The following is an 11,928-nucleotide window of genomic DNA, read 5'->3' as shown; positions in this document are numbered from 1 at the left end:
CCGCAGTTGAAAGGTTCGAGCTTTTTGTACTCATTTAAACATTTGTGAATGATTTGGAAAACATTTTACATTCCATAATGCACCTTTAAAAAATTGAAAACGACCCAAAACTTCAAACCCAGTGTGTAGAATTTACTGCCATCTAGTGGCTAAATAGAATGCAACAACCTAAATTTGAAGCACGTATTTTTATTTTTTTTAATCATCTCTCATCACAAGCGGCAGTTACATGCAAATGGTCAATTATGCAAATTGTGAAATTGCCATTGACAGCCAATTGCTACTTTCCTCAACAATGCTTAAATGACAACTTTTTTCCCAGATTGATACTATTAGTGGGTTTATCAAATTAACATGTTTTCTCATTTCAAAGGCTTGGCTGCTAACAGACGTTAAAAAAAGGAGGAAAAAAAATTCTCCACATATGCTGATTTTTACCTTTTTTTTTTTTCTCTCTCCACTGAAATAGTAACGAATAAGTTTCCAAATATCAGCCTAAAAAAAACAAAACAAAACATATCGGCCAAAAAAACGGTCGCCCTGTTTGACACGAGGAACAAAACTAGCTTTTGGCTAACCGTTAGCATCTTGACCATCACACGTGCAGGTTTGAACGTAGACAGAGTTTGAAGAGTCCGAAAGAATTGGCGTAAGTCCAGCGAGCACGAGCGCTTCAGCGGCGGCCCGTCGTGCCGTCCCTGCCGGCGTCCGCGGGTCCGAGCAGGGTGGCGTGGGCCTCCAGCAGGGTGACGTCGGCGGCGGCCCCCAAGAAGCGTCCGCTCAGCTCGGCGTCGTGCAGCCGCAGGCGGACCCTGGCGCCCCGATGCAGCTTGTCCCCGTCCGCCGGACGCCGACACACGGCGTGGAACTTGGCGCCAAAGTCCACGTACAGCTCGTCGCCCAGCACGTGGAAGATCCTCCCCGTCACCGTCCTGTCCTTACCGGGGCCCATCTGGACCAGCGGGCTGCGGCGGAGGAGAGCCGCGAAGCTGGCGGCGTCTTCGTCCCGCCCCGACGGCGGCGCTGCTTCGGCTTCGGCTTCGCGGCGACGGAGCTCCGACTGAGAGCTGAAGGCGGCCGCGAAGCCCGACTTGGGCTTGTCGTCTTCGGAGGACGCCCCGGACGAGAAGGAGATCCGCAGCGGCTTCACCGGCGGCGCGACCCGGCCCAGCGCGACACGACTCACCGGGGCGACCTTCCACATGGCGGCCATCTTAAGTCGTCATTCTTGCTCGCTAGCGCCACTCCGCGGACACTCCACTCGCTCGCTCACTTTGTCTGACTTGAGCTGAACTACGTCAAGAAGTGAATAGTAATAAAAATTAAAAAAAAAGAGTCTTACTTAGCTTTTAGCATACGATTCAAAAACAATGAACATGATTTTGGAAAGTCTTTATTGATAATTTCCGGTTATGTCCAACCACAACACAAAACAAGTCAGTTGTGACATTACTGTACTTTGAAAACGAACATATCTACAGTGTACATCAGGTACAAATCAGACATATAAAAAGAAAGACAGTTCAAACAAAAAAAGGTACCTACACAAACTGTTATTTTTATAGTCATTTTGCTACTACTACTATTATTATTATTATTATTATTATTGCTCCTGCACTTCGGTGACTGGTGAGTAAATAATTTGTTTAAAAAAAAAGTAGGAAAGCCCCCCAACACAACGCTAGATGGCGATATAGACATAAAATGTAGGGGCTGGACGGGTTGGTTTGGTGAGCATTAGTAACCTGCGTAAGAGAAGAATTTTCCAGAAAAATTGGGGTGCAATATGTTTTAAATGTACATTGCTATTTTGGGGAAAAACAGGGTGAACGATCAATTGAGAGATTGTGAAATGACTCGGAAGGTGGCGATAATGCTCCAAAAAAGTTGTTTGCCAACCGCCTTAAAGGAGGAAGATGTTGGAGAAGGCGAAGAAGAAGAAGCGGAAGTAGCATCGGAAGCTAAGCTAGCTGAGAGTAACACAACCAAACATGGAGGCGACCACTGAAGTTTTTGTTTGCCGCCCGGGAAGCTCGCGGCTTTCCACGTGCGTTTTCCCACAAGGTTCGTTGGTTCGGGATGTTCTGGAGCGGTTCGTCCAACAATGGGTGAGTTTGGACGTCGAAATGGACCGCTCGACTCTTAAGCTAACGTGCTAAGCTAACGGTTAGCAACGACACTTGATCGATGTCTTGGACATTTTTAATGAGTTCGAGTTCGATTTGGATTCATTGAATTGATCATTTCGTGTGCTGTTCACCAATTGTGGCCACTGCTTAAGTGAAACGTGCGCACAAAATGTGGCACTAATTTGGTGTCATTCTCAACTCAACTTTATTTAGAAAGCGTTTAAGAACAGCCATTGCTGTACACAAACGTAAATATCGCCTGTGCAGTCAAGAATAAGGGAACAATGAAAATACTCAACTTTGTGTTCTTGAACTCCTCTTTTAGTTTACACTGCTCCGTGAAGTGGCTTCAGTATTAGATATCAACCACAAAAGTTTTGTCAATCGCATGTAACATTTGCTGGAAATTCTGTTTTGTGGCCACTAAAGACCAAATTGTTGCTCGCTTGTGACCACCATTTGCACATGAGAAAGGCATCACTCAAAATAACTTTTTTTTTTTTTTTTTTGGGGCATGAAATTTAAATTTGTAGCTGCAATCAATATGTAAAGAGTGTAAGAAGCAACACAGATATATTATTGTTACCATGAACCAAACGTGATTGTGCTCGAGAAATACTATTTAGTAGCAAATATCTAAATCTGTTATTGAACTTCAACATCATTTTTCTCTCCACACCCTCAAACTGAATAGCAGTGGGAGTCAAATGGACCCTTGTGGAACACCACTGGGCTGCAGGGCTAATGCTAACGCACACTAACGCTAACACATGCTTTTCGTCTCAGACGCTGCTCACTTCCATTCTGCTAATGCTAACAGATGCTATGGGCGTCCTCACTGGATGACGCCCATCGATGTGAATGTGAATGCTAATGCTAATGCTAACACACGCTAACGCTAACACATGCTTTTCGTCTCAGACGCTGCTCACTTCCATTCTGTTAATGCTAACAGATGCTATGGGCGTCCTCACTGGATGATGCCCATCGATGTGAATGCTAATGCTAATGCTAACACACGCTAACGCTAACACATGCTTTTCGTCTCAGACGCTGCTCACTTCCATTCTGTTAATGCTAACAGATGCTATGGGCGTCCTCACTGGATGACGCCCATCGATGTGAATGTGAATGCTAATGCTAATGCTAACACACGCTAACGCTAACACATGCTTTTCGTCTCAGACGCTGCTCACTTCCATTCTGCTAATGCTAACAGATGCTATGGGCGTCCTCACTGGATGATGCCCATCGATGTGGATGCTAACGCTAATGCTAACACACGCTAACGCTAACACATGCTTTTCGTCTGACGCTGTTCACTTCCATTCTGCTAATGCTAACAGATGCTATGGGCGTCCTCACTGGATAACGCCCATCGATGTGAATGTGAATGCTAACATCATGAAAATGAAGGAGGTGTCGTGACTTTCAGGCGGCGGCGGCGGACGACGACGTGTACGTCAGCAGAGACGCTCGCGTGTCCCGCCCGGACGAGCGTCTGCAGGGCGGCGCCGTCTATCGGCTGGTGCCCCGCCTCCGCGGAGGCAAAGGAGGTGGGTGTGGCTTTTTGGTCAACCGACCGGGCGACGACGCCGACGAGCGCTAACCGCGACCGCTCTGCGCCGCTTTCAGGCTTCGGCTCCATGCTGCGAGCTCTCGGCGCTCAGATCGAGAAGACGACCAATCGCGAGGCCTGCCGAGATCTGAGCGGACGCCGCCTGCGGGACGTCAACCACGAGAAAGAGTGAGTGGCCGAGCGTTGATGGGAATGAATTGAGAACTCGATTATTTCTCGTCGCCAATGAATACCTTTCAAAAGTCATTTTTCTGCTTGCTGTCGACTGATGATGAGGTCATGGGAGCCATGATTGTTCCTCAGCACAGGTGATGTCATCTTCAGTCGACAGCAAGTTAAAAAAAGTAGCTTTTCATTTGAGCTTTTAGTTATACATGGAAAAAAATTGTGGACAAATTCATCCTTGACGAAATCTTCACTTTTCCTGCGAAAATGATGAATCAATGCAAATGTTGACGTCGCGACGATTTTTCATACCTTCAAATAAAATTTCAATTGCATGAAATGAACAAACGTTTTCTTCTTCTCCTCATTTGTGAAAGTCGGTGCGGTGAGATGCTAGTTTTTTTGTTTTGTTTTGTTGTCGTCAGGATGGGCGAGTGGCTCCAGCGGCAGTCGGAGCGCGAGGCGGAGAAGGAGCATCGTCGCGCCGAGCGTCTGCGCCGCAAGACGGCCGAGCCGGAGCACCGCTTCAGCGACTCCGCCTACCAGCGCCAGTGCCACAGCCTGGCCGAGAGGCTGGAAGACTCGGTGCTCAAAGGTGGGCCGCGTCCGTCCGCCGCATCGCCCGACGTCGTCTTCCACGCAAGCAATTCATGGCCGCTCCAAAGATATTTGTGGCCGGCACATTTACTGATTGATTGATTGATTGATTTGTGATGCTAATGCACAAAAATCAACACTTGATGGCATCCATGTGCGTATGGCACGCTGATCTATATTACATGACTGGATAGCCGATAGGCCAAGACCTCAAAAGGTGGTCGGGCCCCTCCCAAGAAACTTTTCTCACCACACCAAATCTCATTTGAGAGCCAACTTACTGGAAACGACATTTATCATCTTTTCAATTCAACATTAACTTCCGACATTTTACAATTTGCATAAAATGCATGTATGAATGATTTGCTTCATCTTTAGTACAGGAGGAAACTTGTACGGTTTTTATATTTTTGAAATGAAAAATTCAAACTAATTGAACAGAAGATGCCTCTGGCAAATCCAATATTGGGGTCGAAGGAACTTGTGATAAAACAAAAAGGGGGCACATATTTTATTATTATTATTATTATTGTGAAAATAGTGACTACTCCGGCGCCAACCCACCATCTGTACGTGTAGCATATAGTTGGTGCAGCAGTCTGCTGGCAAGGTGGGAGTACCAAGATGGCTGCCATGCGTTGATGTGCTATCCGCTATCTGCTCGTATACGTACAGGTCGCTGTTATGTCACTCGTTAGCACGCTGGATAAATCTTTGACTCGTCTCTCGACGTGGGCGGCGTCAGGTTGGCCGCCGCCCACGTCGCTCGCCAGGTGGCATGTTTGCAAGCCGCACGCATTCCGTCACGGATATGACAGCGCGCGATCGCCCAAAACGTATCCACCTTTGAAATCTGCCGTGCAGGTCTGCAGGTGGCGTCGGCGTCGCAGGCGGCGGCCTCCAAGCGGCCCGGCCCCGCCCCTCGTCATCCTCCAATCAAGAAGAAGAAGAAGACGGCGGCGGCGTGTTCCTGGTGAGCGTCGTCGCGGAGGTTGCGCATCGGCGACGGTGGCGGCGGGAAAACGAGATTGTGTTTGTCCGTCGTCATGACAACAGGACCGGCTTGGAAGATCTCAGCTCGGATGATGATGATGATGATGATGATGATGATGAGGAAGAGTCTACAGACAACCTGTCAGGTGACGCGGCCGCAACGGGTCAGGAGGCGGAGCCTGCGACTGGCGAGGGGTAGGTCTGCTCGTTGGCTTTTCATTTTTGCTGTTGCTCAAACGGCGACTTGTTGTGCTCAGGATGCTGGCCCCGCCCTCGCAGGAAGCGCCAGTGGACGAGACCACGCCCCCACTGGGGAAGAAGGGCGTGGCATCCAGCTCCTCACCTGGCCGGCAGGTAATACCTCCGCCCTCTGCTGTGACTATGCAAACGAGTCATCCTGGATCAAATTTCATCCATTGATACAATATACAAATAATTGATATGGTGATAAACTTTTATTTTCTTTTTTAAGTCAAATGGGGGAGCAGAAAAAAAAGACAAATAATTGACAACGATATTTACATAAGTGTGTGTGTATATATTTGCAATAACTTGTTTTGAATGAAGTCAAGGAAATGATGAGCGGATGAATGAAGTGAAATATGTCCAAGTGAAAGTTTGAGGGAAGATGGCGCAAGTCAAAAGTGCACTTTTGTCTTTTTGTGTGTTGCGCAATCCAGCAGGCGGAAGCGGGAGACGACGTCATCGATGCGACGACGCGCGTCTGAAAGCGCGCAAGACGGGAAACTTGGGCAACATTCTTTTCATTGGCTTTTTATTTGTATTTTTCGGGTGTTGTTGCGTCAGAATCCCGGGTCCCAGACGCTGAGCTGCGGCGCCTCCACGCGCCGGAAGCATCGGAGCAGGTCGCCGGGCAGGAAGGCGACGTCGCCGTCGGCCGACAGGCCGCACTCGCTGCCGGCTGGCGCCGCGTTCACGTCCGCTTTGTGATGCTTCAGCGTCAGCAAGTCGCCTGCAAACAAAGGCCAAGGCGCTCAAAATGCAAACAATAAATCACAACAAAACAAACTTTCTCGTCTTTCTTTGGTTTCAGCCAAGCCACCGCTTAGCTTAATGCTAATGCTAACGTGCAACAAAAATTGCTGTTTGACTTTTCAGCAGTCAAAAGTTCACATTTTGTCAAGAATTCATCTACAAGTTAATTGTCTACTTGCGGTCGCATGTTGATGACATCATCAGTCATGCTGAGGAAGGAGGTAAGGACCAATCGTGGCTCGGCTTACCAACCAAACCCAGAAAACAGGTGAGCCGTGATTGGCCGTTACATACTTCCTCAGCACAGGTGATGATGTCATCATCAGTCGACAGCAAGTAGACTTTTTTTTTTTTTTTTTTTTTTTTTTTTTTTTTTTTAAAGGTATTCGTTGTACATGAAAAGTTAACATGTTAATTCTAGACAAAATCTGAATTTTCATTGCTGAAAATTGTGAGCCAAGAATCCCTTGAAGGTCAAAAATAAAATTTCATGTGAATGGCTCCACACTGCCCTCAAGAGGCCAACGCAAACACAGCAGGAACAGACACAAATTTCTTGTCATTTGTTTTGTTTGCCGTTTGTTATTAATTTGCGCTTGAGCAAAATTCTTGTCTGAAATGAACGACATTTTTGGGGCGCTCATCAGATATGAAATTTCACCAAACTTTGGTCATCACATGGCTGTGCAGCGCCCCCTAATGGAAAAAGTCAGATATGAATTTTTTGGACCATTTGTTGAAATTTCATACATTTGACATGTAATATTTGAAAAATTGCAGTTGTTGTGATGATCGAGGCCAACTTTCAAGTCAAAAGCTCCAAAAATGATTCTGATGACATTATGAATACATGAAAGTGAAATTTGTTTGTTTTTGTGTCCAAATGATGATGAAAAGGAAAAATTTTGAATGTGGGCTCCAGATACGGTTTGGGAGCTTTTTGATAATCAATTGGCAGAACGATCGGCAACAATCTTGTTGCCGGGCAACGAGGAGGACACAAAAACAAACCCCAAAAAAGTTTCCTTGGCATGTCGCCAGCGTGTCAAACTGACGTTAGCTGACGGCCTTCACTTGATTCAGGTGTGTCGGAGGAGGGAAAGGTGGGCGTCGCTCGCTCACCTTCCCACAAGGCGCGTCCGTCGCGAATGAGGCGAAAGGTCATCTTGCGCTCCAGTTGACCTTTGAGCACGCGGCAGCCGGCCACCGCCATCTTCTTCTTGCCCGCCGTCACCTCGAACACGGCCAGAACGGTGGCCTCGCCTGGGGGCGGAGCCACAGCGTCAGGCGGGGCGGGGCGAGGGGCGGGACCCGCCGCGTCCGTCCGGCGACTCACCCAGCAGCTCGTACGTGACCGTCGGCGGCAGCTTGGCGGCGATGTCGTCCTTGAGCTGCTCCACCATTTTGTAGATGACGCGATGAAGCCTGACGGCCACGCGGTGGCGCTCCGCCGCTTGCGCCACGTCCTTCCTCGCCGACACGTTGAAGCCGTACACGACGCCTGCCGGTGAAAGGACGCTTGCCTTTCATTTGATGACATGACATCATCGGCGTTCGCTTGACAAGGAAACGGCAAACGTCCGCTTTGGACTCCGCCCCCTTCCGGCAAAATGTGAAAAATCACGTTTGTTTCCGAGCATTTTCGCTACCTCCGAACGCGTGAGCCATGTTGACGTCGTTTTGCGAGATGTCGCCGATGCCCACGTGAAGAATTTCCAGCCGACACTGCCGGTCGGCGTCGTAGCCGTCCAGGACGTTCAAGATGGCCTCCAACGAGCCGTCCACGTCAGCTGAAAGAAAACATTTCTCGTTTTTCGTCGGCAGCACTTTCGGCGGCGGGAATCGGCGGGCCACCTTTGACGACGAGCGGCAGGCGGACGTCGTGGTGGTCGTGGTGCTTGTTCTTCTCGCTGGGCCGGCTGGCGAAGGCGCTTTTGTTGTGGCGGTAGAGCAGCAACCTCCTCTGGCGCCAGCTCAGGTGCGCCTGCTCCGCCCTCTCCTGCCTGTAGGCGTCGCGGTGCCGCCGGCGCTTGTCGCGGATGGCCGTTTGCTCCGCCTCCAGGCGCTCCAGCTCCTCCCGGTGGCAGCGCCACGCCGACACCTCTCTGGCTCGCTGCTGCTCACCGAGGAGGAAAAGTTAGCGGACGGGCGAGCGCCACATCCGTCCGGCGTGCGTGTGGGCGGGGCTGACCTCGGACTCCACCTCCAGGACGACGTCGCCGGCGGAGGGCGGGTCCTTCCAGCCGGCCACCTCCACCGCCGCGCCGGGCCCCGCCTCCTCCAGCGCGCGCCCGCGCTCGTCCGACAGCGAGCGCACCTTGGCCCACGTCTTGCCGGCCACCAGCACGCAGCCTCGCCGCAGCGCCCCCCGCTGGACCAGCGTCGTCGTCACCGGGCTGACGGACGGACAGACAGATCAAAGTGTCGGCATCCTGAGCGGCCGGCGCTGGCAAACGGACCCGCTGCCTTTGTGGGCGCGGCTCTCGATGACCAGGCCCTGGACGGCGCCGTCGGCTTGGGCCTTGAGCTCCAGAACGTGGGCCAGCGCCACGGTGGCCTCGGCCAGCCCCAGCAGGTTTTCCCGCTTCAGGGCCGAGATGTGGACGGCCTGCACGTCGCCCCCGAACTCCTCGCAGACCACGTCGTGGGCCAGCAGCTCCCGTTTCACCCTCTGCGGGTCGGCGCCGGCCTTGTCGCATTTGTTGACCGCCACGATCATCGGAACTGAAAGGCAAAAGCATCAAAACGCAAATTTGCAAACGCAAACGTGCTTCTCGTGCTACCGGCGGCCCGCTTGGCGTGTCGGATGGACTCGAGCGTCTGCTCCATCACGCCGTCATCGGCGGCCACCACCAGGATGACGATGTCGGTGGCCAGGGCGCCGCGGGCCCTCATGGCCGAGAAGGCGGCGTGGCCCGGCGTGTCCAGAAAGGTGATGCGCTCGCCCGTCGGCAACTCCACTGAACAAACGGCCGTCGGCAACATTCAACTCGATTGGACTCGATTCAACTCGATTCCAAGAGGCAGCTTGTGACGCGAGTTACCGGCGAAGGCGCCGATGTGCTGCGTGATGCCGCCGGCCTCGGCGGCGGCCAATCGGCTTTTGCGCAGGCCGTCCAGCAGCGTGGTCTTGCCGTGGTCCACGTGGCCCATGATGGTGACCACCGGGGGGCGCTGCACCAGCTTGCCGGCCTCGGCGGGGGGCCTGCGCACATTCGGAAACTTTCACTTTTCTTTTGGTTTGACATTCAAATCAACATTCCCGTCAGTTCCTTTTCATTCGTTTCACTTTAGATTTCATTCCCGCTTCCTTTTGGTCGCAATATTACTTTGATTTCTTTCCTTAGTTTTTAAGTGTATTACTTGTGCACAATATTTCAAATGAAGAAACAGCATGGGAGCGACATCATCATCATCATCATTTGGTGCCTTTCTATTGGCTGCTGCGAGATGTGACACACTTTCAAATGTTGCTATGAAAACGAATCGACTTCCAAGGCTCATGCAAGAAATTGATGAAAGTGAAAAAATACGTCAATTTGCCCAAACATTTTCCTGGTGCCTCGCTTAGCTTAGCGTCTGTCTGTCTGTCTGTCTGCATGTCTGTCTGCATGTCTGACCCGGGCACGGCGTCCCTGTTGCGTCGCTGCGGCTCCTCGCTGAGCTTCTGCCAGCGGAACTTCATGCCGGAGCGCTTGACCGCTTCCTTGATCCGGCGCTCGTCCAGCACCGTCGACGGACCCGCGCCGGAAACGTCCAGCGGCGTGTTGGCCAGCGCCTCCAGCACGTGATCTGCCAACGGACGGACGCACGCAGGCAACGGCGGCCGTCAGCATCCGACCAGCGCGACGCCAGCGCACGTTTTCTTCCCGAATTTACCCCAAGGTTTGTTCATGGCTCGCGCGAGGGCCTCCACGCTCATCGTCTGCCTGATCTCCACTTCCTGTTTGTTGGCTCTCACCTTTGACCTCTGCTCCTTCTTCTGACCTTTCAACTAAAGCAGAGGCGTCAACACGCGTTGGGCAGCCGACAAGAGAAACGCTGGCTCACCCGATCGGAGGCCAGCAGAGGGTCGGCGGCGAACACGTGACGACACAGAAGGGGCGGAGCCGGCGAGATGGCGGGGCGGGGCAGCCGGCGAGCGACGGCCGATGACGTCAGCTTCATCACCTGCAGCATCCTCACCTGGCCGAGTGACGGCAAAAGACCACGCGCCGACGCTCAAATCTGATTGGACGCAAACCAAACGGAACAAATACGTTAGCTTGTCGCTGCAACTTTGTTCATGAGCCACACAGCCAAATCGAGACGAGGCGAGACGAGACGAGACGAGGCGAGACGAGACGAGACGAGGCACGAGACGAGACGAGACACGAGACGAGGCGAGACGAGACGAGACACGCGACGAGACGAGACGAGACGAGACAAGACAAGACAAGACGCGAGACGAGACGAGACGAGACACGAGACACGAGACGAGACGAGAGACGAGAGACGAGACACGAGACGAGACGAGACTGTTCCCGAGGAGCCCAACTGGACACTCGCCGGCTTGCCGTCCAAAGTATGAAGGTGGACACAAATTCAAGTGTGCGGTTCCACAGGGTTCTACTTTGGGGCCTCTGCTGTTTTCATGGCATTTACTGCTTCCATCTTTCGCCCAAAAAAAAATGGAATTTTGAATTTCCAAATGCGACAGTCAGATGGAAGTGTGAGTACAAAGGACGCTTTGCCACGGAGGCCACTTGGATCTTGTGTGGAGGAAATCAAGATCCAACTCAACTTGTTGAACTTGGACGAGAAGAAAACAAGTTTGGTTGTTTGGCCCCTGTGGCCCTTCTACGTCATCATCCTGCCGACTTGGCGTCAAGCCAACAGTCTCAAACGTGGACTAGCTAACTTTTTTTTGGGTCTTTTTTCATTTTAGAGGGCTGGGAAAGATTAAGAGTTCAAAGTATCTCCTCCTCATCAAAGACTCCAACGGACGACAGCAGCCGACTGTAAATGAATGCAAGACACGTTTGATGCTTTTGTGGCGAATATTTGCTCGTCGGCAAGCGACAAATATTTTCCAAAACGCGTCTAGAAAGATGACAGAAGTGTTTCGCTCACCTGAAAAAGACTTTTAATGCCCAACGGATGGCTCCATGTCGACTTGTGTCGTCTACACGGGCGCCGCCATGACACTTGGCCAGTACCGGAAGTGAGCGTCTTACGCTACCGCCGCCGTCGGCGTGGAGTGGAACTGCATCGTAACCAACAGAAATGCCCCAAAATTGGATTCCATGTAAACACGTCCGGTGGTTGTTTTCGTGTTTTGTCACGTTCTGCTCGACAACCTTCAACGAATGTCAAGCGTGAGTTTCCCAATTCACGGAAAGACGTCACGTGTGCTGTACAACTTCACTGAAACTTTCATCCCAACCTCAAACATTTGCCACTTAAGTGTCAAGTCAACACTCAAAATGG

At 51.4% G+C, this 11,928-nt stretch overlaps 3 protein-coding genes across 4 annotated transcripts; 1 reads left to right on the top strand and 2 right to left on the bottom strand.

The window, feature by feature from the left end:
* Nucleotides 1-173: 173 nt before the first annotated feature.
* On the bottom strand, nt 174-1,276 carry mrps28 (mitochondrial ribosomal protein S28). The gene has a single exon (XM_077525114.1). It carries the CDS (start codon nt 1,211-1,213, stop codon nt 674-676), a length of 540 nt encoding a protein of 179 aa, XP_077381240.1. The 5' UTR covers nt 1,214-1,276; the 3' UTR covers nt 174-673.
* Nucleotides 1,277-1,744: 468 nt separating this feature from the next.
* sde2 (SDE2 telomere maintenance homolog (S. pombe)) lies at nt 1,745-6,492 on the top strand. The gene is made up of 8 exons (XM_077525104.1): nt 1,745-2,108; nt 3,565-3,685; nt 3,765-3,876; nt 4,299-4,468; nt 5,335-5,443; nt 5,527-5,658; nt 5,721-5,817; nt 6,144-6,492. Exons 1-8 carry the CDS (start codon nt 1,992-1,994, stop codon nt 6,189-6,191), a joined length of 906 nt encoding a protein of 301 aa, XP_077381230.1. The 5' UTR covers nt 1,745-1,991; the 3' UTR covers nt 6,192-6,492.
* Nucleotides 5,900-11,724, bottom strand: mtif2 (mitochondrial translational initiation factor 2). Of its 2 annotated transcripts, XM_077525089.1 has the most exons (13): nt 11,572-11,724; nt 10,510-10,686; nt 10,339-10,453; nt 10,080-10,251; nt 9,504-9,664; nt 9,243-9,419; nt 8,919-9,183; nt 8,651-8,855; nt 8,314-8,575; nt 8,109-8,249; nt 7,796-7,960; nt 7,582-7,722; nt 5,900-6,436 (listed from the first exon to the last, which is right to left on the bottom strand). In XM_077525089.1, exons 2-13 carry the CDS (start codon nt 10,636-10,638, stop codon nt 6,267-6,269), a joined length of 2,103 nt encoding a protein of 700 aa, XP_077381215.1. In that variant the 5' UTR covers nt 10,639-10,686; nt 11,572-11,724; the 3' UTR covers nt 5,900-6,266. The 2 variants fall into 2 exon arrangements, with proteins under 2 accessions (XP_077381215.1, XP_077381217.1); XM_077525091.1 differs by lacking the exons at nt 10,080-10,251; nt 10,339-10,453; nt 10,510-10,686 and having other exon boundaries at nt 11,572-11,697.
* Between the last annotated feature and the right edge of the window lie 204 nt (nt 11,725-11,928).

Source organism: Festucalex cinctus, chromosome 6, assembly GCF_051991245.1.
Source record: "Festucalex cinctus isolate MCC-2025b chromosome 6, RoL_Fcin_1.0, whole genome shotgun sequence".
Classification (NCBI taxonomy): Eukaryota; Metazoa; Chordata; class Actinopteri; order Syngnathiformes; family Syngnathidae; genus Festucalex; species Festucalex cinctus.
Note: the sequence above shows the minus strand (reverse complement) of the source record. Positions and strands in the feature narration are given on the sequence as shown.

Excerpts from the sequence above, each read along its gene's own strand:
- mrps28 (XM_077525114.1), bottom strand. The coding sequence starts at position 1,213 with ATGGCCGCCATGTGGAAGGTCGCCCCGGTGAGTCGTGTCGCGCTGGGC.
- mtif2 (XM_077525089.1), bottom strand. The coding sequence starts at position 10,638 with ATGCTGCAGGTGATGAAGCTGACGTCATCGGCCGTCGCTCGCCGGCTG. Across the intron at positions 8,576-8,650 it reads TCCTGGAGGTGGAGTCCGAG|CAGCGAGCCAGAGAGGTGTC; the intron begins GTCAGCCCCGCC and ends CTCGGTGAGCAG. Across the intron at positions 8,250-8,313 it reads CCTGCCGCTCGTCGTCAAAG|CTGACGTGGACGGCTCGTTG; the intron begins GTGGCCCGCCGA and ends GTTTTCTTTCAG.
- sde2 (XM_077525104.1), top strand. The coding sequence starts at position 1,992 with ATGGAGGCGACCACTGAAGTTTTTGTTTGCCGCCCGGGAAGCTCGCGG. Across the intron at positions 3,686-3,764 it reads CCTCCGCGGAGGCAAAGGAG|GCTTCGGCTCCATGCTGCGA; the intron begins GTGGGTGTGGCT and ends CGCCGCTTTCAG. Across the intron at positions 5,818-6,143 it reads GCTCCTCACCTGGCCGGCAG|CAGGCGGAAGCGGGAGACGA; the intron begins GTAATACCTCCG and ends TGCGCAATCCAG.